The sequence below is a fragment of the Gnatocerus cornutus genome, chromosome 4, assembly GCF_029298725.1.
Source record: "Gnatocerus cornutus isolate USDA-ARS CGAHR chromosome 4, icGnaCorn1.1, whole genome shotgun sequence".
NCBI lineage: Eukaryota > Metazoa > Arthropoda > Insecta > Coleoptera > Tenebrionidae > Gnatocerus > Gnatocerus cornutus.
The window spans coordinates 15,767,306-15,793,359 of NC_142236.1; the positions used below are offsets into that span (position 1 = coordinate 15,767,306).

General features: G+C 35.0%; 1 protein-coding gene across 1 annotated transcript; it reads right to left on the reverse strand.

The window, feature by feature from the left end:
• Window positions 1–2,456: 2,456 nt before the first annotated feature.
• LOC148176412 (uncharacterized) lies at window positions 2,457–5,009 on the reverse strand. The gene has a single exon (XM_088035098.1). It carries the CDS (start codon window positions 5,007–5,009, stop codon window positions 2,457–2,459), a length of 2,553 nt encoding a protein of 850 aa, XP_087891224.1.
• Window positions 5,010–26,054: the final 21,045 nt, after the last annotated feature.

Here is a 26,054-nt window from a genome sequence, read left to right on the forward strand (position 1 = left end):
TGATCGTGTTGCCATTGTGGTACTCGGAGAAGATCTAATTAAGTTTAACCTTTTTTTTTTTTTTGTAATTTTTGAGCATTGGTCGATCATCGTCAATCAATCAAAAATCAATCGAACAATTTGAAAGAGACACCAACAAAACATGAGTAAATTCGAGAGAACTTGAACAGCCAATAGGGAACAGCGTCCCCTTTGAAAGGGTAGTGCTGATTGGTCGAGAGATAGCGTCGGGTACGACCGAGCTTTTAAAAGGGCTGCAACTGCAAATTTGGGGGATTCGGTTTTTCTATTTCGGGTCATAGGATTCTGACTCGGGTTCCTTATTCGAGTCATTCGATTGGTAATTGTGAAGTGTTTGTGCAATTTGCCACGTAAGTTTGATCACACTTCCTTACTTTGATTTTTGTTTGTAAATGTATCGCGAGGATGAGATTTAACCGGTTTTGGGGTCTCCCATTTAAAGCGATGACGAAATGAAACAATCAGTTAGGGTGAAGCCAACGCGAATATAATTCGTTAGATAGGGTGAAGCCTTCGAAACAATAAGCCAATAGATTTGCTAAAACCTCGAAGCGATCATAAACCTTAGTTAGGGTGAAGCCTTCGGGAAAGTTAAATAAATTAGCTAGGGTGAAGCCTACGCGAAAGACTGAGTCAATTAGGGTGAAGCCTTCGGGAAATTCATTAGCTAGGAGAACCATGCATTATCTTACGAGTACCGCCAGCTCGAGATGATGACGCCACGAATATTCGGCGCCATTTTGTACTTGCAGTGTGATGTTCTAATTCTCGTTAATTAATTCCTAGATTAATTAACACAATAATTTTAATTTCACAATTTTCGTGCAGTCGTCAGAACTATGAGTTCTGTTTTTTTTTTTTTTTGATTCAACAATCAAAATTTATTCTGAGACTAATTTTTCTTGTCTCATTTTCATTGATTCCCTCCATTTTATGCTCCTTCTGAGTGCGAGGCGATCAATAATAAATGATCAGATTCTATTCTAGCGTTCACAAGAATTTCGATTCTAGCCTTTTCTAACAATGCATCTGACGCTATGAATATTTTGATTTGTCAAACAATTGTACGCTAAGGCGTTTGACTTGAGCTTGCTCGTCAATTTTACTCGATTCCATTGACTTCTGACCAACTACAATAGAGAGAATTAATCGATTACCATGTAATTCCAATCAAAGACAATTTTTTTCCTAGGACTTGTCACCAAGGTGCAATTCTAGATGCATTAATTGAGACCGGACTAATCAGCGCTGCTTAGCAAGTCCGATCGTCTCCATGTTAAAACGCATTCATAGTCAAAATATTTGACTGCAACTTTATTTTGTGCATTTTGATCCTGAATCAAACAACACCTAAACCTAATGGCACTAAAAGGTTCTGCACAGTTGTGAGCGTACAGGTCCGAGCCTCTGATTGCCGCCTTACGTATCTTCTGGCCAACCGTTTACTCTTTAGCCGCCTCTGATTGCCGCCACTGGCCGCCTCAGACTGCCGCTACTGGCCGCCGCTTATTGCCGCCGCCACACCGTGTCGCTTTGCCAGGCGAAAACCTCAACATCCAAATAATCAGTACCTTAATGTTACGCGAAAGCTGTAACTCCTTTGCACATCCACAAAATGCGAAACTTTCCAAGACTCTATTGTAGTACAATTCCAAATTTATTCAAATTTGATTCTAATTAATGATCAATTTCAAGTGTCTTTCTGACACGGCGATTTTCCACGACTGTACACGTGATTAGTTTAATTTAATTTAATCTAATTTTGACTTTCGAAGTCCGATTCTGTTTGACTCTCATGCAAATCCATTTGCAGATTTAATTCCATTCGAGGCCAAACCAAATTCTATTTTTTTTTCTTCTCAAAGTTTTAACTCAACTTCATATACTTTGAGGATTGAACATTGCAAGTCACACGATGCTCTGATATTCCAGAGAAGGCGATTGCGAGTGAAAACACGCACAGAACGAGAAAAAAAAAATGTTAAATGAACAATAACAATAAAACTCTTAAGTTCCTAACCGTTCTAAATTTCTAAGAATTGCGACAGAGTGGTGTCTCCGACAAAGCGTGTAATTTGAAACAGTTCAAAATAATTGACGGCCAAAACTCAAATCATTTTGATTTGATTTTGTTAATAAACAATAATTGAACGAATTTCTTTGTGTTTCATTTGTCTTGTAAACTGCGGCCTCACTGAATTTGGGGTTACACAACATAAATGATTTAGAATTTGATTCTAAATATTTCTTTTCTTTCTTTCTGAGCAAAAACACAACGTACATTTGGGTCCATTTCAACCAACATTTAAACCAACATCTTTGCATCATTCCAATCACTTTTGGAAATCGTCAAAATCTTACAAGACGGCAGCTTAAATTCCTTTACATTGGTGCCGTGACCAGGATTTGAAAGGGTCACAATAGGGCATCAGGTGTCAAACCCACCAGTTTTTGGAAATAAAAATAAAACTACAAGACGGCATATACGATCCTTTTACACTTGCTGCCATTGGAAATCTGTGCATTTCGTCTCTGGCCAGCTGTTGAATCGTTCTGACTGCCAAGTACGGAGCAGCTCTGGTTCCGTATGTCACTGTGGCTAGCCTATATTCTTTTACAGGTTCTGTTTTCGTAAATCTCCAAAGTATCCTATGATACTCTTGACTTTCCACATCCATAAGTATCTGCCGATACATCTTTTCAATGTCCGCAGTAAAAGCAATCTTCTTGCTTCTCCATCGAAGTAGAATGTCAAATAACTCTTCTTGAATTCTCGGACCTGTTAGCATGATGTCATTGAGACTTTTCCCGTTCGTTGTTTTGGACGACGCATCAAACACAACCCTTAGTTTCGTTGTAGTACTTTCTTCTCTTATCACGTGATGGTGAGGAATGTAATATTTACCTTTTTCTTCGTCCTGTCTCGGCACTTCAACCATGTGTCCTAGGTCAACATATGCCTTCATGAATTCATTGTACTCTTTGTTATTGTTTTCTTGCTGTTCTAAGCGATTCTCCAATTGCAGTAATCTTGCCATTGCACGCGGCCTTGACTCACCGAGCTCTAGGTCACCGTCTTTCATCGGAATACTAACAACATATTTTCCGTTTGAGTTTCGAATTGTTGTTTCATGAAATTGTTTTTCACACACCTCTTCTTCTTTAGATATTTGTCGAGATGATGTCACCTCCTCTAGTTCCCAGAATCTCGAAAGATCTATATCCGTTTCTGTTCTATTCATCATCGTAACCACCTTCACATCTTTACTGTCAGATTTCTCCGTGGCCCCAAAAATTATCCAACCCAATTCTGTGTTTTGACCGACTAACCCATTATTTGTCTTCTTAACTCCGTTCAGTAACATGCTCTGATACTCGCGGACTCCTAAGATTATGTCAATGGGTCCTGGTTTATAAAACGAAGGATCAGCAATTATGGAATTTTCCCACTCAGACTCCACGAAGTCAACTGGTTGACTTGGTGCATTACTTGTAAGTTTTGGCAACACAAATAATTCAGTGACAATCTTGAAATTACTTGATGTTCTAGGTTTACAAATCGCGGTTATTTTATGATGACTCGTACGTTGTTTTGAATCACCAAGACCCATTACCTCAGCGTTGATCTTCTCTCTTGGTAGACCCAATAAGCTTGCAGCCTCTTCAGTAACAAATGCTGCTTGAGACCCTGGATCAATTAACGCCCTCAAGTATTCGAATCCCTTACCTGAGTTCATTACCCTAATTAATGCAGTTGCTAATATCGCATTTCTGTCTTTACACGCTAAATGATTAGTCACCTTAACCGATTTTTCAACATGCTTAGTTGAGACAACAGGTTTTCGCTCTTCTGAATGAATTAACGAATGATGATTTTTGTCACATACCCGACATTTGTTTACGGAAAAACATTTTTGACCGTACTCGTGATTTAAACAGTTAAAACATAGTTTTTTGTCTTTAATAAATTTCAACCGCTGGGAACTGTTTAGCTCCTTAAATTTTTTACAAGTGTATATCAAATGTGGCATATTACAGTACTTACAGTTTGCCTTGGAGTGCGACGGCTCCCATACAGGTTTCTCCACTGTCCTTGTGCCTTTGTTGGTAATATGTCCCGACGCTTCCATGGCTTGAAATCTTCGCATGATGAAATTTAGGACCATCTCCAAACCTTGAATGTCGAAGGCGTTCGTCAACGATGATTCAAATAGTTCATTTGTTCTTGTATCCCATTTGTTTGCGATGATACACATCACGATGGCATCCCAAGAATCTGTTTGAACTCCTTGCATTTTCAACGCCTCCAAACACTCCCTTACTGTGTTGTAGATTTCTTTCAATTCATCTGCAGACTCATTCTTTGAAGTTGGTAGCAGTAGAATTTTGTTTATCAGTTGATTTACAATTCGTCGCTTGTTGTCGTACCTGGACTTTAGCTCATTCCAGGCACACTCGTAATTTGTCTCAGTAATTTCAAAGTGCTGAACTGCCTTCAGCGCCTCCCCTTTTACGCTTGTTTTTAGGAATTGAATCTTTTCAACGTTACTCAAGTTCCCATTATTGTGAATGACTTGATTGAAGATATCCGCAAACGTCGGCCATTCCACGTATCTTCCGTCAAAAATTGGAATTTTCAACTTTGGTAGCAACCCATTGTTGTTGGTTATTCCTTGTGAACTGGTGTTCTCCTGACTGCGTATTTTCTGATCCAGTTCAATAATGCTGTTTCGATACATTGTACGCATCTTGTCAAACCAGTGTTCAGTAAAGTATTTTGAAGATCTTCCTTCTTCTTCTATTCGGTTAATCTCCACATCGTTGTCCATTATAGTCATCCATTGCCTTTTTATGTCATCCAGATATTGCTTGAAGCCATCCGTTGCCAGCTTGGCACTGCTGATGTCTTCTTTTAACATCTCCATCCGTCTTGCCTGGTCTTTTAATTTTCTCTCATCTTCTGCTGTTGATTGCTGTCGTGTAGGCATTGTGTCACTTGAATCGCTCGTCACTTGCACTCACGATTCACAAAATAAAAAAGTACTTTCGCTACGCGGCCGACTGGGCGTCACGTACCCGAATTTAAAAGTGTTCAAAAAGTTTTTTGTTTAGTATGTTGAGCTTCTTACAAGTCAACTTCCACGGCTCAAAATTTTTAAAATTCTTTTGCTCGAAGGACCATGTTAAAGGGGGTTGGGGAGTAGATCGAACGACTGTTGGTTCTATACTGAATTTATTTTATAAAAAATTGTGATGATTAAAAACTTAATAATACATTGAACTTAATTATGAGTAGTAGACAATTTCGTAATATTGCCTACATGTACGATTGCTGCTGGTCACTGACCGGGTTGAAGAACCTGCTGAACGACAAAAATGCACATATTGCATTTTGGCAAATAGTAAAAATTATTAATCTGTTTAAGCGATTAAACAACCACTGTAATCTGACATCAAAATTCCCATTTTCGACGCCTATGGTAGCGACTATCTTTTTCTATCCGCGTGTTTACATATACAAAGTGTTTATGAATGTTTCTAGCATGTAAATGTCAAAGAAATTTGCCGCTCATTACAAATGTGGGTTTCCACTTTTTAACTGATATTTGCAGTTAACCTCAAACATGGAGCAAAGTAAGGTTTGAGAAATAAACTGTTCTAGCTGTGGTTTAAAACCTGAAAATCAAAAAATTGGGCACAAAACTGTAACTGAAACGTCATTGACGTAAATAACATTATAAATAATTTTCAAGATTCACTATGAAAACAAAGCGGCAAAATGGTGTACGACAGAGCCTCCCTTGATGTTAGAAACATTTATAAACATCTTGTATTTAGTTTGAACAGTCTGTACACTGATTAATAAATCAACCGTGGTGACCGCTCGAACTAGCCGGTCGCTATCTTCACGCCACATGCGCCGTACTTCACGTTGTTGGAATAAATTTGACAGTTGAAAGTTGAAAGCGTGTTCGAAGCAGGAAAGTGCTTGTGTCGAGTGTTTTGTTTAAAACAGACCGAAATGGTTGTGTGCAGCATGGACAAACTACAAGAAGCAAGAAATTTCCTGTTCTGTAACCGGTAAGTTCATTAAAGCTTTTCTTTTTCATCGGTGCAACGCTTTGATGCGAAATGCATACCACAAAAAGATACTCCAGTCACGAAATTAATCTAATTCATTAAAGTAAACGCAAAGTGCATTTAAAAAAGACATCAAATTGCCGATCTGATGTGGGGTATAAAGTCGGAAACTTTAAATAATTTCGTGGATGGCATGTCGCTCTACCATGGCCCACTGAATTTTAATATTTGGCCGTCTCAAAGGATAACTTTTCATTGTTGTAAAATGACTTTGATTGCATACGGTGAGTGTAGGCATCTCTTGGCACAAGTTTTCACTAATAAACGTCTATCAAAATGACACTGTGCTGTCAGAATTAACTGAAGACTTTTTTTATTCAATCATTTCAGTCTAAAAAGATGCCTTTCTTATATTTAAGTTTGTTATTCTAGACAATTATTGCTCATAGCTTAAAAGCAATGTAAGCATTTTGATAAATTTTCTCGTTTTGAAAGTTTTTGTTAGCTAAAATTGTTATTTTGCTCCTTCTGGAAATGAAAATCCACACATTCTGCATAGATATTGTAAAGAACTAGCCCATGGACTAGCTGTATGTTAATAAATTACTATACATATGTCTGCTACATAATAGTTATTTAATAAACTAGTTTGTTAATGAAGGCGATTAATGATCGACACTGTTTAAAGCACGAACGAGCGAAGCGAGTGAGTGTCTTTAATAGTGGAGATCATTAATCGCCCATTAACAAACGAGTTTATTACAACGTTTTATCGTTGACCACACAATACCTTTATTTGGGTGACAAAATGGGCAAGAGTTTCACGGAAAAATCATTATGATAAAAAAACATAGTTACCATTGAAAAAAATGACATGCGAATTTTATCAACAAGTGTCACCATTTTGAAAAAGTTGTTGCTGAAGTCGTAATTATAGACCTGGAAAATTGTGATAATACCCTACCGGCTGCAGTGGTCCAAAGCGCAAACGATGCATGTTCAAGTTTATTACCGAGTAAAAGTCGGGATGTTTACGAAAAGACTTACAATGAATTTTGTGACTGGTGTACCAAGCAAGATATAACCAACTACATAGAGCCCGTTTTCCTGGCATATTTTTCGGAAATTGCAAAAAAAGGTCTGATAGCGAGCGTTTGGCCAAAATTTTCGATGTTAAAATCGACTCTTCGGATAAAAAACAATATTGAGATTGGAAACTTTAACAAATTGATAATGTACATAAAAAGGCAGACTGAAGGATATGTACCAAAAAAATCTAAAATTTTAGAAAAAGAACAGGTACTACAATTCATTGTAGAAGCTCCTAACAATCTGTTCTTAATGATAAAGGTAAACAAAGGGTTTAAATTTAAATTTGTAATAACAAACCACTTTATAGGTCGCACTAATTTTTGGAATAGCAGGGGCGCTAAGAAAGCATGAACTTCTGGAGTTACAAACCAGTAATGTTGAAGACCTAGAATCAAAATTTTTAATTACCATCCCAGGATTAAGAACAAAAACAAAAGAGAAAAGAATTTTTACAATTGTGGATAGCGATCAAAGTTCATTCTTAAAATTAATCAGAAAATATGTAACACTGAGACCAAAGCATACAAAACACACACGATTCTTTGTACACTACAGAAACAATAAATGCAGCACTAACCCTGTGGGCATTAACACATTTTCCAAACTACCATGTACAGTTGCACAATTTCTAAAACTTGATCAACCACAACTCTATACCGGACATTGCTTGCGCAGATCGTCTGCCTCAATATTGTCAGATTCAGGGGCTGATTTTGCGGCCATAAAAAGACATGGGGGGTGGAAATCAACTAAAGTTGCGGAGGGCTACATCGAGGATTCGATCCAAAATAAAATAAACATTTCAAAACAGTTATTTTCTACACACAGCCACTTCCTCCACCTCAACTTCCACTTCTTTCAGGGACCAGACTCCTTTAACTGAAATGACCACTCCTTTAACTGAAAACACCACTTCTTCAGTGGAACTGAACATAACCTCAAACCAATTCGATAAAGTGCAAGTGAATGATGTTCACAGCGCAATAACTCTTCCATTTTTAACCTTAAATAATTGTAGTATTAATAATTTCGTTGTAAATATTCAGAAATAGAAACATAGTTGAAGATAATGCCGTAGTTTTTGTTTTATTTCTGTGTGTATTTCTGGTTGCATGTGTCAAAATGTCAAAATTAAAAAAGAGCTGCATAATGAAAAAGAGAGCGTTAATGACACCCATTAACGCATCCTTTTTCAGACAAACTGATTCATTAATATCGACATTAATAAGAGGTCAACGATAAAAGTAGTTTTTGAACAGAAAAAGTAAATCGACAAGAATGGTTGACCACTAATATTTATTTGGAGTACATAATATAAAATGAACAGGAACACAATGGTAAAGAAAAAGGGAAAAATCAACGAAACTTACAACTTCAAAACTTTTCTACTTGTGGCCTTAAAGGTTATAGATCTTTTCTTCAGATTATCTGTATTTTCTCTGCAGATGTTGTCCAAAATAGGCTTTACAATGGAGTGGACAATAAAGGTCACATAATTCATTTTTAAGATCGACGCAGTTAAGAAGAGGGTTTTGTTGTAGAGGAGGTCCAAGGATTTCACTTAACTGTCTACCAGCTTTTATGTGTTTGATGAAAGGTAAAATTTGAGGAACAAGATCTGATCTGAACTAGGATAATTCAGCTTTCCATGGTCTTGTAACATAATGAGTTTCATTAGCGGCCCTGGAATTGTAGTGCACAGTAGGGGCGTTAAACAATTATCGCAGTGAATTAATTTATCAATTTTTTTAATGATACATATATCCAGCAACGAACGCCACTGACGCCGAATAAATGCTCTCATCTGTAGCTATTTGCGAAGATAATCGTTGGATGTGAAAATTTAAGGTTTCTGGTAATACCAGCAACTATTTATTCTGTTCTTCTTTCTCATCCATAGCTGCTGAGCTGGTATAATCAAAGTTACTTGCAATATTAGAAGACGTGGACGCCTTGACAATACCACAACGAAGAATTTGTCTGAGAGCGTATTCAGCCGCTCTGACATCGGTTGTACTTCCTTTAATCCGAACATGTGAGAACATAGCCGCGACAGCGTCAGAGCTAAAAGAACGCGTGAGGACGTAGTAAAATCCTACTTGCTCCAAGAGAAATTTAATGCAAAGGCTCGTACTTCTGGAGGTAAATTTCATAGCATGAGCTGTTTCTTTTGAAAGGCCCCAAGCTCCGACACTCTCTGAAGTCTGCTGAATGTCATCAATATAATTTGGAAATGTTTCATCCAACCACTGGAGTCTTTCATCCGTTACATCGACATAGGGTGCAACGTCGCTGTTTAAAGAACCAATGTGTTCGATTTTATCACATTGAATCTTGAAATTCATGGTGTTCTTCCTCCATCAGAAATTTTATTGATGCCGTTACCGGTGGTGAAAAGACTTGTACTGCTCTTAAAACATTCATTTTATCGAAATTTGTAGAATGTTTTTTGGTCAAATATCTGACCGGTTTTATCGGCAATCCTTGTTGAAGTTGATGCAATTTTTTCAAGAAATTCAAGAACAAGGCAATATTCGAAGCGTGATTGTCAGTAACGAGTCGTAAAACGATAAAACCACTTAAAAGCTTCAAAATGCTTAAAGTTAAAGCAGTAAACTGTGCTGTGGTTAATTTTGCGTGAAAGAAGTACCCTGCTGGAATAGTATACTTCGTGGATAGCCCATGAACCACAAAACAGCATTTGATTGGCTATCTGAGGTTTCTGACCGATCGGTCCATTTTATCTAGCCCATATACAAGGTGTCCCAGAACTCGCGCCCCAGAGAGAAAGGGCTTATGGAGGCAACAATTCTGAACCAAAATTTTGAAACCATAATTTTTTAACTCAAAAAAATAACCGAGGTAAGACAAAAAAACTGTAGCCAATCCCGAAGCCGAACAGAATTTGAAAATTGGTAACTATGGACACATACTATCATCCATTGGTCAGTTAAGCATTAGACTCTCGTTGCCTAGGAAATTGGGATGGCCATCTAGTCCACTTCTCGAATAAGCTTTCGGGATTGGTTGTTAACTTTTTATCAGTTCTCGAATACTATTAAACTTAGTCAATTTTTGTTTTGAAATTTACCATCTGTATTGCTGTCGACACCCTCCCTTGCTCTCTGGGGCGCGAGTTCTGGGACACCTTGTATTTGATCTTCCGCTTTATTATAATGTAGTTTTTCTTTAATAGACATGTCATCAATGATTAGTGAGCACACTCTTTCCATTGGTTTCTCCAAATTCGAAATTTCAGCAATCAAACGTTATCTACATGAATCATTGCTTCCTTTATAGTGGCCTACAGTACAATAGGCTTCATATTGTATATACATATAAGTTTTTAGAAGCAGTAATGGATAAGTTACCTGTGGTGGAACATGAACACCAAGTTCTGGCGTTCTGCCATCCCCAGCGTAATGGGTCCCCATTATGTGGAGGATCCTCCTCTCCAAATCGGAGAGTCCCTCCACATTGGCTGGAAGACCTCTTTCTCGTTGCCTTTCTACAACGCGGGCCACTTTCAGTTTTGTCGCGACCTTCCAATCACTCCAAAACTATTTTAAGAATTGTTTAGTTACAGACCACTCACAATTTTTATTGTACAAACCCTCTGCCACTGTTTTCTCGTCTTGGTGGCCCCACCACCAATGGAATTGAGGGACAACACTAGTTGGTCCCATAATTGGGCAACTTTTGTGTTGTCCCCTTCCTTTCTTTGTGCAAAATTCAGGTGCTCCTCCATATAGCTAACCAAGCTCCCTCTTTGTTCCTCGGATGGTTTTGATGTTCTAGTCCGATTCATCTGCATAAATAATGTTTTTATGTAAAGTCAAATTTCATTGCAATATTTTTTTCATTTCTGTATCAATTCCTTTGATAATAAAATAAAATAACATTTTTACTTACCTTGACGTTTCAGTTTTTTTTTACAAAAGTGGGGAACTTTATTATATTGGTCGAACTGATTGTCACACTTGTTACTGTCGGGGAAGCAACAAATCGTAAAAAATATTTACAATTTAATCATAACGAAGACCCATAATATGTGAATAACTGAAGTGTACGCTGCAAGAAGGACTAATAACTAAAATTGATAAAAAAAAATAGTTAGGTTTATTTTTGCGTTATTTATATTGTATGAAAAGTTTTTAAACTGAAGTTTGTCCCTTTTGCAGTGTATCTTACTATTAGAGGTCACTAGAAATCACTAACTAAAAAATTAACTTGTCTCTAATTAAAATACAGTACGCCCACTCAACTCAAATAGTATATTACGTAACGTGTAGGGTAAGAAGCGTATTACACACGAGCGAAAAATTGTAAGCACGAGGCGTTAGCCGAGTGCAATAATTCGCGAGTGTACGTAAGTCGCCTTACGCTCGAGTTGCGTACTATACTTTTTCTACGATTGCGGTGGAAAATTACAACTAAACTTCAAAAAAATGCTTTTATTTATTATTTGTGTTATAATAATTATTGATGTTTATTGTAACATTTTTGCAATTAGTGAGGGCAACTGGTGCCGCACACTTCGAGGTTGATGGTCCCATTTCTACGTTTCGATTAAATTGAGAATAAGCCACATTTGGTGTGTTGTTCTCAATGCTGTTACACAGAATATCTGACGTATGTCTTTTAGCTGCCATCGAGTAATCCACATAACCTTCAGCCACGGCTTGGCTTTTCCATCCGCCATGGCGTTTCAATGCCATTAAATCACCTCCTCCATCAACCAAAATTGTCGCCGAAGAACGCCTAAAGCAATGGCCTGTGTATTGCTCTGGATGTTCCAAATTTAAAAATTTGGCAATGATTTTTGGTTGATCACCTAACTTGTTAATGCCAACCACTTGACGAGTGCATTGCCCTTTCTGATAGTTTAAAAAGTACTGAGAACTGTCAGCATTTGCAGGTCGGAGGCTCATATACCTCTTACAAATATCATAGAAATGTCCAGAAACAATAAAAGATCTTTCTGTTTTATTTTTACTGTCAGGGATTTTGATGTAAAGTTCGTTTCCCATGTCTTTCACATGATGTACTTGCATATCTTTTAATTCCTTTTTGCGACATGCACCGGAAACAGCAATAATCAGTGCAACCTACAAATAGATAACTATAATAAAATGTCGCGTTTAGATGGATGAATTACCTTTGAAAACAAATACTTTTGGTCTGGAGCTTCCTCAATAAAACGTTTAATTTGTTCAGAAGTAAACGTTGACGATTTTTTTGCTTTATATCCATCTGAGGTTCGTTTCAGGTATGCACGTAATTTCAAATATTTGGTAATGTCAACATTTTCCTTGATGTTGAGAGTACTTCTCAACATAGAATATGTCGCCCATAATGACGAAGGTTTCAATGTTTTACCTAAAGTTTCAAAATAGGCAAGAATAACGTTTTCAGAAAATGAGGTTATGTTTTTCTTTCTTCTCCAATTCATGAATTTTTCATAAATATATTCATACTTTTCCTTCGACTTTGGCGGCAGCAAATTACTAATAACAATGTTGGCTTGGGCCGTAATTTCAGGGGGTGTAGCCGTAGTAAATTCGTCTTCGGCATCAGACATTGTATTAAACTGCGCCACGAACTGCGCAACACGAGCAATCGTTCACAGTTGCAAATTATCACCCCACTAGATCTAATGCCAATCCACAAACCATACACAAACAAATTCACTAAAAATTGGATTTTTAAATCGATAATAGAGCTGATTTAAAGCGATTTTACTTTTAAATATCTCTTCTGAACACTTTAATGAACTGACCAAAGTGAATTACCAACTAAAATTTTGGATACGTAGCTGATTTAAATTTTCGGTTTTTCTTCGGTCGCCATTAATTTAGAATACACGTGTAGTCTAAATAGACTATTACTTAACTGCTGTCAAATACGTAATGAGTAATTTATATTAGAAGGAGTAGAAAAACACATTTTTTAAGCTATGATGATGTGATCGAGTTCTTAATATAAGAACATTGCACTTTTCACTGCTGTTGAGGCTTGTCCTTTTCAATAGATTGCTTACTTAAATCCAGTTCTGTTGAAACAAGTTGGTGCAAGAGACATCGACATATTTGTCACCCTAAAACTTATCTGATCCGGTGTTAGATCGGGCCGATCTTGTCTGAATTGCTTGTAGCACTTCTTAATAGCTAGTTTAATTTGCAAAGAAATTACTTTAGGCACTTTGGCAATAATTGCTTTGACGTTGTTGCCTTTAAACTTTTAATTACTTGATTAAAACGGAAAATGGGGAAAACACAATTTTCCTAGTATCAGAAAAGTGGCAAACCAACATTTACGAAAGACGCATGTCAAATATGACAGTAAAGATACCACGTTAGTCAGTCATGATGGCCAACAAAATGAAAAAAAAACATGGCCTACTGTGGTCTAAAATTATCGTGAATGCATTATATAATGTGTTATACTTAAATTAAACCATTTCAGAGATTTGTAAAAAAAATTGCACAACAGAAATGGAATTTTCTTTCCGATATATGTACCCTAGAATCTATTTCAAAATCGCCACGGTAATTGGAAAATACGCACAATACAAACGTACAATCAAATTCAGCGTTAACTTTATGTATTCGACACGTATTTCCTACTAAAAATAGGGAAAAAGTGTTTTTCCTCTTTTGTTTCTAATTTTTTTAAGCATGCTTTAGAACGGTAATAATTTAATTTTATGTGGATTTTATAAAAAAAATTGACCTGACCTGACCTGACCTGACTTGACATAGTTCATAGTTCGATTCCATGCCCATATGCAGGGTGTTAGGTAACGTTACGGCCATAGAAAAAGGGGTGATGGAGGCAGCCGTGAAAAGTAATGTTTCGAAGTTTTTTTTCGAGTTTTCTTGAACCGTTTAAGAGCTGGAAGGCTTTGAATGTGAATTTGCATAAGGTTACAAAAATTTGAATCAGAGTTACTGAAGGAAATTTTTTGTTTGATGTCAAATTGACAGTTCTTATTTTTTATCATTGGCGTACTTGTTCCATTTTTGTGGACATCACAAATCAAGTTCGTCAAAACAAAAAAGGAAACATTGTTGCGTCGTTTACAATTATGTGTTCAACAAGATGGTGGTCATTTTGAACATCTATTGTAGTGTTGCTTTATTGTCTGTTTTTTGAATAAAATTGCGTTATTGTTTTTTCCTTTTATTGACGCCACTGATTTAAAACTTCAAATGTGACGGGAAAGTGACAAATTATTCGTTTGGTCCGAAAGCTACTTGGTTTTCTGTAAAATTGAAAAATTATTTGAAGCCATTCTATTGGTCAACTTTAAAGCCTTGTAGCTTTTTAACTAAAACGAAAAAAATAAAATTAATTGCGGATTCCAAGACAGTTTGCCTTCCTTATTTACCCATTAGTCTATGGCCGTAACGTTACCTAACACCCTGTATGGTAGAAATAGCAACGATAGGTAATACAAATAAGGAAATTATATTATGTTAAGAACAGACAAGTGTAAAGTATGGCAACTGATAGACGACGTGTTAAGAAGAGTTAAATAAATCTTGGTAGCGGAATAAGTGTTTTTTCTTCTTCACCCCCAACAGACAGATTAAATGAGTTTTTTTTTTATTTACGTAACTGTTGAACTGATTAATGATTAAGGCGGCGATTTACCTCCAGAAAAATGTATGTTTTCAGGCCTCACAAAATTCGATATTACTCCGTTGTCTGTGAAAAAAATCAGTTCAAATTTTGTGAAACTGCAGTTAAGATAGTAATTAATGTCGGGACGTTGAGTTTTTTTGAAAAAAAGTAAGGACAGTATGATAAAAAAAATGTTGAAAATCGTTAAATTTGGCCAAGTTTAGAACTAAATATCTCAGGAAATAACATTCTTTTTGTAAAAAGCTCTTCGTCCCGACAAAGAACCATTCTTTAACAAGAAGAATATCATGTTCGTTCCACTGTTAATTCTTTTATAATCATGTAGGATCTAATTTACATGAAGCCTGCATCGTCCAAATTGTGGATAAATTGCGTACATCTTAGGTTGAAACCAACCAAAGATGTTTTAGTATAACAGATTCGGGCATACAGTGTAAATAGAACATACGTTCAGTTCCAACATGTACAACGTACTTTTATAAAACTTCTCTTTCTTTCACATTGAAATTTTCATCGATGTTCAGTCTTTCCTTTTCTATAAGATCCAGCCAATAACGTTGGAGCACGTCAGTCGTGACTTATTTCTGTTTGACGCCAGAAATGTGACAGGACGGCGTCTTTCCGTTGCGTTTAAAGGTTACGTTCATGTTCCATGGTTCATTTGCAAACCGGTTAACATAATATTTGATTGTTTTGTATTGTGTTGTGTTGTATTTGACTTTATTTAAAAACTATCTTAGTGTCTGTAGTGTGTAACGCTTAAGCGAGCAATTTCACGCTAAATTTTCATTAATCTCTTATTTTAAAGGTTTCTCTTTCTTTAAATTCAAATCACGCGCTAACTCTCTTGACCAATCAATTCTATAGATACTGTAGAAAAAGATAGACTTATTTAGTTGTCAGTTTTCAATGTGTTAGAAAGGGACAAAACCAATGATGCTTTTCTGAGATTGTTCGATGATGTTGGCCCAGAGTTAAGACCTATCCCCGAATCTGTTATACTAAAACATCTTTGAAACCAACCCTCTGTGACCATAATGGTGGGGGAAAAAAATAACATGTGTCCGAGAAGTGAGCTGAACGAAATTGTACGATAATAAACGACTAACTTTCTTTTCTTTGCCCATTTGGTCTCGAGATCGACTGGATGTACATTCAAATTTTAAGATTTGACATACCTAAATAACGGGCTCAGCGGCAAGTCACATATTTTGAGAAATTATTTAAACTATGAGGAGACATTGTCACATTAACCTGACTGCAAAAACTATATTATTAAGCTTTGTTAATAAACTTGCAATGAGATATTCACCAATACAAATTAGTCAATAATTTTATTAAATTTTATTAAAAAATCGTAAAAATAATAACTAATTTTTTAAAAGTTTATTTATAAAACTCTTTGTTGGCAGGTTTAAAAAATCGTAAAATCTGCTGAAGATTGTTATTTTGCTTGCATTTTTATTGGTTGTTTATATAATTGTGCTAATGCTAGCGCACATTTACAATACACCTATAACACTTTTAACAATTAGAATAAATTAAAACAGATGTGATAGGATAACTTTCACGTTGTGTCAAAATTTGAAGAGATTACTTACTAAAAATGTCTTTGTTGTAGGTTGACCATTGGTCAAAGTGTCAGGAACAACAAAAATGATTTGTGTCTTGGCTTTATTTATGATTTACTACGAATTTAAACATCATCAAGTTTTTCTGTTTGTTGTTCGGTTCATTCACAGTCCAGTTAGATAAGAAGCAAAATTTTTATTTACAGATTGGATTCTTTAGAACGAAGGCATACAGCACTTGACAAATACATCGCACATTCCACTTAGTTTTTCTTCTTTTACCTTCTTTCCGGTATTCGTAACATATTTCTTGCCTTGCAATTTTAATTTATTAACGGATTGAAAGTTTTTTTTATCAAATATGGACGATATTATTTAGAATTAATTTATTACATTATCTAATTTTTCAAATTTTTGGCTCTTAGATCGGTCTCTATGTTAATTCTGTATTTACTATAACTTAATTTTATAATTTTAAATATTTATTCTAAAACTGTTTGGATTTTTACAAAATTAACTATTTTAAAGACCTGAAACCTTTAAAAAACAGCAGAATTTACGCAAACACGGAAGGCAAAAAACGGACTATTGCATATTTAAAAGGGAAATTTTTTGTTTACTCTTTTAAATTTTCTTAGAAACAATTGGGAATTGTTTAGAAAACAAGTCACACGCCGACTGTCTTGTTTATATTGTTTACCTCGTATTGTACTTCAGCTGAGGTTTTAGGTTATATATTTTTTTATTACATCTAACAAGAATTTTACTTCCAAATAAAAATTTAGATATTGAGGATTCAGGGCAATAAATGGGCGGACGAAAAACATGTTCATTTTAAAAGAATAAATAGAGTTACCCGAGTTCAAGATTTTTTATTTAAATATGAAAAAAAATTAACGAAAAATTCTTACGTAAAATTTGTGTTACCAAGAACGAAGTAGTAATTAAACGAGTTATATGTATCAGGTCTACTTTTATAATCGCAAATAAAATTTATCGCCGAACGTTTTGAACATCAAAATTTGAAAGCTTCAAATTGTTGGCTGGAAATTTTTTGCGGAAGACATGACAATGCTTTCAAAAAAATTGTATAAAACGGAAAACTGCTTAAACGTAAACATCGGATTGCAATTCCTTTTTATACAGGTTTCACTGTAGTTTGGATTATTACTTGAACAAATTTGGTACCCGAGCTTGTGAATTCGCGTTGCGACAAAGGAATGCCTTGGTTTTAATAATTTCGGCTAATTTTATGTTTGTTTGTTTTTTGTTTTATTAAATAATTGGTTTGTTGTTGCTTTTATATTTTTTGTTTTAATTTTTATATTATGTATTATTTTTTATCATTATTTTTGCTATATCGCTGTCTTCAATGTCTACTCTTTCTGAGCTGTAGTCCAACTAATAAAATGCTATGCTAAAAACGCTTCGTTTGCCGAGTCTGAAATGGTTAGTGTACTGTCGATGTGTCCGAAAGCATCATCACCCTGTCCTTGAATTTCGTCGAAGGGATGGATATGTGTGTAACACTATAAGATTACAGCAGAGAAACGACACAGCTAACCTAGAATGCTCTGGGTAAATCGCCGCCTTAAGGCTCTACGCTACGCATATACCCGGTATATGGCTTACGATTTTTCGTTTTTGAAGCGCATTTTGGACTTTGAAAAATCGCTCGACCTCTGTATGTATGCGTCTCAGGTAGAGCTATGGAGGTGACATCTTCGAATTTTAAAAAAGTGAAAAATTTGACTTTAATTAATTAAAAACTGTAATTCCCATTTTTCGTTTTTAAGGAATATGAAGCCACCTACGAAGTTAAAAAAAATACCAACATGTGGAGAATTAAAACCTCTATGGAGGTGACATTTTTGTTTTTGTCATTATGCTATAATTTTGAAGTTATTAATAAAAAAACAAATCAAAAATAGACAACCAACAATACAACTTACGCAAATCATCTTCTTCAAAACTCATAATTTTCGATCGCTCACTAGGGGGTCACTGACGTTCCGCCCAATTGTAATAAACTGCTATCAGGTAAAGACCCAACTGGCCGCTCTAGGCAACAAACATCGAAGACACTTGTAGCAAGTGTATTGAGAAATAATATTTTATTATCTCTGACACAGGGTCCGGCAACATTTGTGGTCACCCCCAAAATTGTCTTAGAGGTAAAATTTTAAAAATTTACATACGCTAATAGATAATCAAAGATGCTCTAGAAGATGACGCAAAAACTTGTTCTTTATCACCGATAGTTTTGGCGTCGCGACGCCTTAAAAGTGTAATTTTTATCTATTTGTGAGGGTTTTTGGAACCATTCAATATATATATATTTTTTAATATAAATGTGTTAAAAATATTTAAGTAATTAAGGCAGTAAACCTTCATATTAATCCTGACATTGTAAATAATTCTTTAGCGATGGTAGGGAGCAAAGGTATCTTCAACTGCGTCAACGCAATTTTACGCCACTGATTTGAAATCGGGCCCTAAGTTCTTATTTTTCAATGTAAATAATTAACTATTTCTATTTAGTGTCCAAAAGGTGCAACAATCAACGTTAATCAAAATTGAATTGACTTGTAAAAAATTGATGTAGTTTGCCACTGTCCGTCATAGTTTTGAAAACTAACTTGTTAAAACAGCAATTTATGCTCAGTTACATTAAATTTAAGATGAAGCTGGTCACAGTTATGTTAAAAAAACAATTCGCGAGTATTTACGCAAAAACTCAAACATCGCTAAAAATTACTCTCCTAACGCATCGCAAATTTTTACTTTAGATTGTTAAGCTTGATAAAGCGAATGCAAAATTGCAAATATTTATTTTTGAAACTAAAAACGATTTTGAGGGTGATTATTACTGTTGCCGGACTCGGTATAATTCACTGTTTTTCACACAAAATTTAGTTATTTACGCATTAATTTTACATTTCGTATTTTCCAGTTTTAAACTAGAAGACCTTTTTTCCGCAATTATAAAATGTGTATTATTGGGAACATTTTCTATTTCAAAAACTTTATCCGATAATTCTGACTTAAAACCGCTAATTACATTTTTACTTTCGGAACTATTCCTAATATTTTTCATCACCGTTTTTTAATAAAATTGTTGGCTCAAATCTTGGTGTTGATAAAAATTATCAAAAACAGAAATTATTCCCAAATACCAAATTTCGTCAAAAACTGCTGACGCGCAAGTTTGATACAAGCAACTGACCAACTTTAATCGACAAAACTCTAGAAATTTAAAAAAGTAGGTACATTGATTTACAAGTCGAGCACAGTCAAAAACACAAGTATCCAAAGATTGAAAGAATTTAAATATTTTTTCAAGATAAATATTCATTTATAGGTTTTCCGAAATACATTTTTAATTGCTTTTCGATGATTTGAAGTTTTGGATTTTACAATCTTTTCGTGAAATGAAAATTATGATGTTAGCTTCGACATTTTTGAAAGCAAATTGTCTTATTGGTAACGTGTAAAATCCACCGGTAGCAGGTAATGATTAGCTTATTAGAGACGAGGATTTTTATGTAAAATTCGTATAATTAAACTACTAAGATGGCCCCTTGAGAACACAGCTACTTTTTAAGGAAAACACCCCGATTTTCAAGGGTTAACAGAAAAGCAGAAATATCGTGAAAAGACTCCCGTTTTTAAGGTATATTTTAAAATTAACATTTTTTAAAGAATTTGTCCGGTTTTTCGAAATACTTTGTTTTTAAGCAGTTTAGTCCTATTTTAACAGTCTTCTTAATTAAAAGATAAAATTTGCCTTTTTTGCTCAGTTTTTCTATGGAGCCACTTCAGCACACATATGAATATGGCTTCGGCCAAGAAAAGTTACAATTTAAATATACTTAAAATTCGTCTTTTTACCCTGTTTTTTCTGTTGGGCTACTTCAGGACAAAAATGAATACGGTTTCGTTCAAACAAATTTCGGACAAAATCTCCATGAGCGAAGCGAATTTCCCTTTCAAAAACACTCAAAATTAGAGATTTTACCTTTTCAAGTATATTTTTCAGACTTTCCCTTGTTTTTAAAAAAGTTAAAAGTTGAAGGTACTTATTTTTTATTCAAACATACATTTTTTTAAGTTAATACACTATATGTTGAAACAATATAAGTAGTTAAATATATGATATATTCTAACTCAGATTATTATGCCTAGTTTTCTTAGTCATTTTCCTATTTTCTATGCATTTTTTTCAACAAAAACCCGTATTTCTAGCAAAACATCAAAAAACAACATTGAACTTTAATCGATAAAACTCTAGAAATTTAAAAAAGTACATTGATTTACAAGTCGAGCCCAGTCAAAAACACAAGTACAACTGGTTCCCCTGTTGCTCATTCTCAATTGGAATTTCATTGTAAGGTGCATTATTATTTGCCGCAATTTCATGTTCGTCTGGAAGAGGTAAACCCATAAAATTGTTCAAAATGGCGCACGCATTGATGATCGTTCCAGCCTTCTCCGGAGAGTATTTGCACACGTTCTGAGTTAAGGCATCGAAATTTTGCCTTTAGCACACCAATGCATCTTTCGACAAAAGAATGTGCCCGTTGATGTGCCATATTAAAGGGTGCTTCAGGACCGTTTTCAGGAGCGTTTCCAAATGGGGTAAGCAAATACGGCAAAAAAGGGTAGCCAGAGTAGCCTACAAAAGTAGGAGTAATTTTCAGATTGATTACGTTATTATGAGATTAACTACCCAATAAGACAAGATATTCGCTCGCCTCTTCTATGGTTTTCATTTAACCGAACATTAACTTGGCTGTTCACGATGTCGCCGAATTCTTGCCGCCATATAGGTCTCTAAAATTCTGATTAGCTCCCTAGCCGATTACATGTTAAGCCGAAATAATTCGTAAAAACTAAAATAACTTAATCTATGAATTTTGTTATAATATAATTTTATAAAATACTGTTCTTCTGGCAAATTAAAAGGGTTCATATCTTCCCGTAAGTTTCTTCTTACTTCTATTATTGTTTTCTTAAATAAATCGTTTACAATAGGCAAAAAACGGGCCATTGTTCGATGAGAAATAACTACCTTTAACTTTGGTAAAAATGATTAATTTTATTGGGCAAAGTGTCAATTTTTTGCCGTGAAATAATCCCTTTCTTTGGGGTGAAATTAGCGTTCCGGCGCAGCATAATGTGGCAACATCGTATCCAAAACTCAAGACCTAAAATTACAGGTACTGATTACAACTTGTTTAGCGACTAACTTTGATGCGAATTTTTAGACACAAAAATCCGTTCTTTTTTTTCTAATTTTGAATTTAATATACATATTAAATTTTTGATTTGAAAACAAAAAAAATAAGTTTAATATCTACAGTCATAACCTACTTGATTAAAAAATTAAGTTTTAAAATTGGTATTTTTAAAAAGATATGTTATAACTTTTAAACGCGACGTCCTATAATAATGTGGGCTAGTTATTGCACTGCACAGTTTTTAGGCTACCAAAACCTTGTTACGCAGTGTAATGGGTGCAGAGCGAGGCGTTCGATGACAAAACTCTAATCACGAGAAATTGTGACTAAATTTTGTGCGTAAAAATATCTGAATCCAACCAAGTTGACAGCTAACACCACAAGAAGTACTTCCAACATAAGAAAATTGTTGGTTAGTTAACCGAGATCACCGTTTTTTCATAAGTAATATAACGAGAGAGCTCGAAATTGTCGGAAATTTTTCCGACAGACGAGTATTTTTTTCGACGATTAATTGTCCGGAGAAACAAACTATGAGTACTGGAGGAAAAATTTCCCACAATTTCGAGCACCCGAGTTATATTAGTCATGAGAACTTAACGAACTGACAAGCAACTGACAGATCGCGTGGTATTTTCGCGTGGAATTGTCACGGAAAATTGCATTCGTGAAATTTCCAGAAAAAGTTTGTTGTGATTGGTTGATTTGAAAAAATTAAAGTCTCTGATAGGTCGAACCTATGGTGAGTTGAATTCTCATAAGTAATATAACGAGTGGGCTCGAAATTTCCAACAATTTCGAGCTCCCGAGTTATATTCGTCATGAGAATTCAACGAACTGACAAGCAACTGACAGCTCGCGTGGTATTTTCGCGTGGAATTGTCACTGAAAATTGCACTCGTGAAATTTCCAGAAAAAGTTTGTTGTGATTGGTTGATTTGAAAAAATTAAAGTCTCTGATAGGTCGAATCTATGGTGAGTTGAATTCTCACTGAAAATTGCACTCGTGAAATTTCCAGAAAAAGTTTGTTGTGATTGGTTGATTTGAAAAAATTAAAGTCTCTGATAGGTCGAACCTATGGTGAGATGAATTCTCATAAGTAATATCGCTCGCTTCGCTCACTCGTGCAATTGATCGTCGAAAAACTACTCGTCTGTCGGAAAAATTTCCCACAATTTCGAGCTCCCGAGTTATATTCGTCATGAGAATTTAACGAACTGACAAGCAACCGACAGATCGCGTGGTATTTTCGCTGTCACTGGAAATTTCACTAGTGAAAATTGCCAAGAAAAGTTTGCTGTGATTGGTTTATTTGAAAAAATAAATGTCTCTTATTGGTCGAATCTATGGTGAGTGGAATTCTCACTCCGTATATTCAATGTTTTTTACACCTTTATGACTAAATTTTCTACATTTACCAAAGCCATGTTCTTCGTTGTATGAAAAGAGGTCATGTACTATAGTATCTTAAAATTCGTTATTGAGAAAATTTATAATGACGTCTAGACAGCTTGCCTGTTTGGGGATGATCTCATATTGTAGGGTGCTTTGGTAATAATAATTATATTATTTCGGAACTAGAAGTTTTTAATAGAGATTTAACAAGTTTTGGTAATGTTGCGCAAGACGATTAACTTCTACGCTTGCCACAGTTGCGTCAAGGTCAAACGCTTTTGCTGCCAATTGTTACTAATAAAAATCGCTAGGGGCTGCTGGAAACTTAACTGGTATAAGAATATTTGATTTTTTCTTATTTTTTAAACTTTTGATGGCTTGGCCGTTTTAAATAAAAAACGGATTAGTTACTTTTGACATGCTTTTTTGATTGTGGAAGTATAAAGTCCATTTTTTTAAAAACCACCAATAACGCAATCTTCCCCTGCATTACAACCGGCAACGTTGCCTAGGGAGATTTTTGATGAAAAAATAATAACATTTCTGAAAATTACGCACTGTTTCCGTTAAAAACGTTTCTTTTACACCCTGTTGGATTGCAAATCTTAGGATTAAATAGTGAAAAGACTCGGCACAGCCTAAAAGACTGTTTTGTGTAATCAAATTGTCAATTAGGCAACTAACCTATTTGATTTTATCACCAAAAAGTCACCATCGACGACGTTGCCGGTTGTAAAGTGCTGGGAGAGTGCGGTGTTGGTAGTTTTTTAATAAAAAAAACGGACTTTACTATCGGTTCTATCGGATTTTTATCCGTAACAGTTTTGACAGTGAAAGCGTTCGACCTTGACGCAACTGTGGCATGCGTAGAAGCTAATCGTCTTACGCAAAATTGCCAAAACTTGTTAAATCTCTATTGAAACCTTTCTTTTGCAACAAATTTGTAATTAATTATTGATTAATATACTTAACCTTGACAACGTGTTAACCTCAAAAATCGCCACGTTCAATTTTCCCCTAATTTTACACCCAAGAATTTTCGAAAATTTACACAGGAGAGTGGACTGATAGCAATAAGCTATTGCGCAGAAAATTTTTGGGTGTAAATCAGGGTTTCAATTCTTTAGGGAGAAAATTAGGGGAAAATTGAATGTAGCGATTTTTGAGGTTAACCGTTGTCAAAGTTGAGTGTATTAATCAATGACTAATTACTACTAATAAGGCCCCCTCAGAACACAATACATTTTTAATGCTTTTAGCCTGGTTTTCAAAATAACTTTTGGAAAAATAAAATTTTTAAAGAATTTGTCCGGTTTTTCGAAGTCACTTTTTTTAAAAAAGTAAAAATTTAAAAAAATATATCCTGTTTTATCAAAAGTGAATATGGTTTCGGCCAATAAAAGTAACCATTAAAAACACTTAAAATTCGTCTTTTAACCCTGTTTTTCTGTTGGGCTACTTCAGAACAAAAATGAATACAAACAAATTCGCACAACGTCCTTATGTGTGTTCCCAAAGTGGACTAGAGATACCATGTGAAGCGAATTCACAGCCTTATGTAAAAACTGTGTTTATTAATGAATTGGGTTGATCCAGATGTTATTGCAAAAAAATGTAAAACTTTATTACAGCAATTCTATACGTCACGGGTGTGACAAAATGACAACATTTTATTAATTTATTTTTGACCAAGAGGATTTTCAAGCAAAAGTATACTGTCATCAGATAGGTTACAGTGCTGCAAATTATCTAAATAAAATTTGTTAAGTTATGACTGTAGATCATAGAGAAATAAATTAATTTGTAGCGTCACGGGTGTGACGCGTACAAATTAAACTTGTTGTTTTTAATAACATTTTTCTATATTTCTGCGAATCACAAAACTCTGATTCCTCCTCCTTTAGTACACAAATATATGAACTATAGGGGGACATTTTAAGCCTCTTTGCAGTTAGAATAATCAATTCAATTGTGCACTGTATATTTTACAAAACTGTCACGGGTGTGACATACATTTGTAACGGGCGTGACACAGCATAACTTGTTAAATAGAATTTACAAAAAAATAGCAAAATGAGAAATTTTATTATTGTATGAAAAGTTTTGAACATAGTAACTTATATTCTACTCAGACAACACTTTGCGTGGACGCCCACGGCCACGCTTTTCTGCTTCATAAATTGGTAGAGTGTATATTTCTGAACCGTCTGCTAGACATACATCTACCCTGGGAACTATCTTCTTTATTTGGACGAAATATATGGTAATATTGGATATTTGGAATTGCTCTAACATTTTTACAACGCTGATTTAAAGTTTCTTCAGATCTTTTAACTTTAGATTCATCAACATATAAAATATTGACATTATTAATTCTTTGGCTATCAAGAAAAAATCCTTCGCTGAATTGATGACTGCCTTTCTTGCCATAATCTTTCTGTGAAATACACGTTTCACTGTCCCTCCTATCCCATCCACAGCTCCTTTGCCATGCGAGCTAGCAAAGAAGCTCCAGCTAGCGGATACTCCCAAGTCTTCTGTTGTCTTACATAGATTACCAATATTGTATTTATTTTTAAATTGCGCAGCGCAATTATCGGAAAAAAAATCTATGTGCTTGAGCGAGTCAAGATATGCCTGTTTACAATGGTGTACAATTTCGTTGATAAAAGTTGATACTGATATAAAAATACTTTTGAATGTGATAGATCATTACTAACTACAACGTATGATTCAACTTCTCCATAATTGAACCAAATACAACATGTGAATATTGTCACCATTCCATGAGGCCAATGCGCAGCCTGAATTTCATCTTGCTGCACCATGGAGTAATTTTCGGCAAAGTCAACTTGGATTACAACGTTGCTTTTCTTCTTTTCAAAATGGTTAGCTTGTACGGTTTTCACGTATTGGTGTAATTTAAAACTTGGCAATAATTGATTTACTTTTTGTATGACTTTTTTTAAGTTAGTAATTTCTACTTTTTTTTTGGTCGTCCCATAT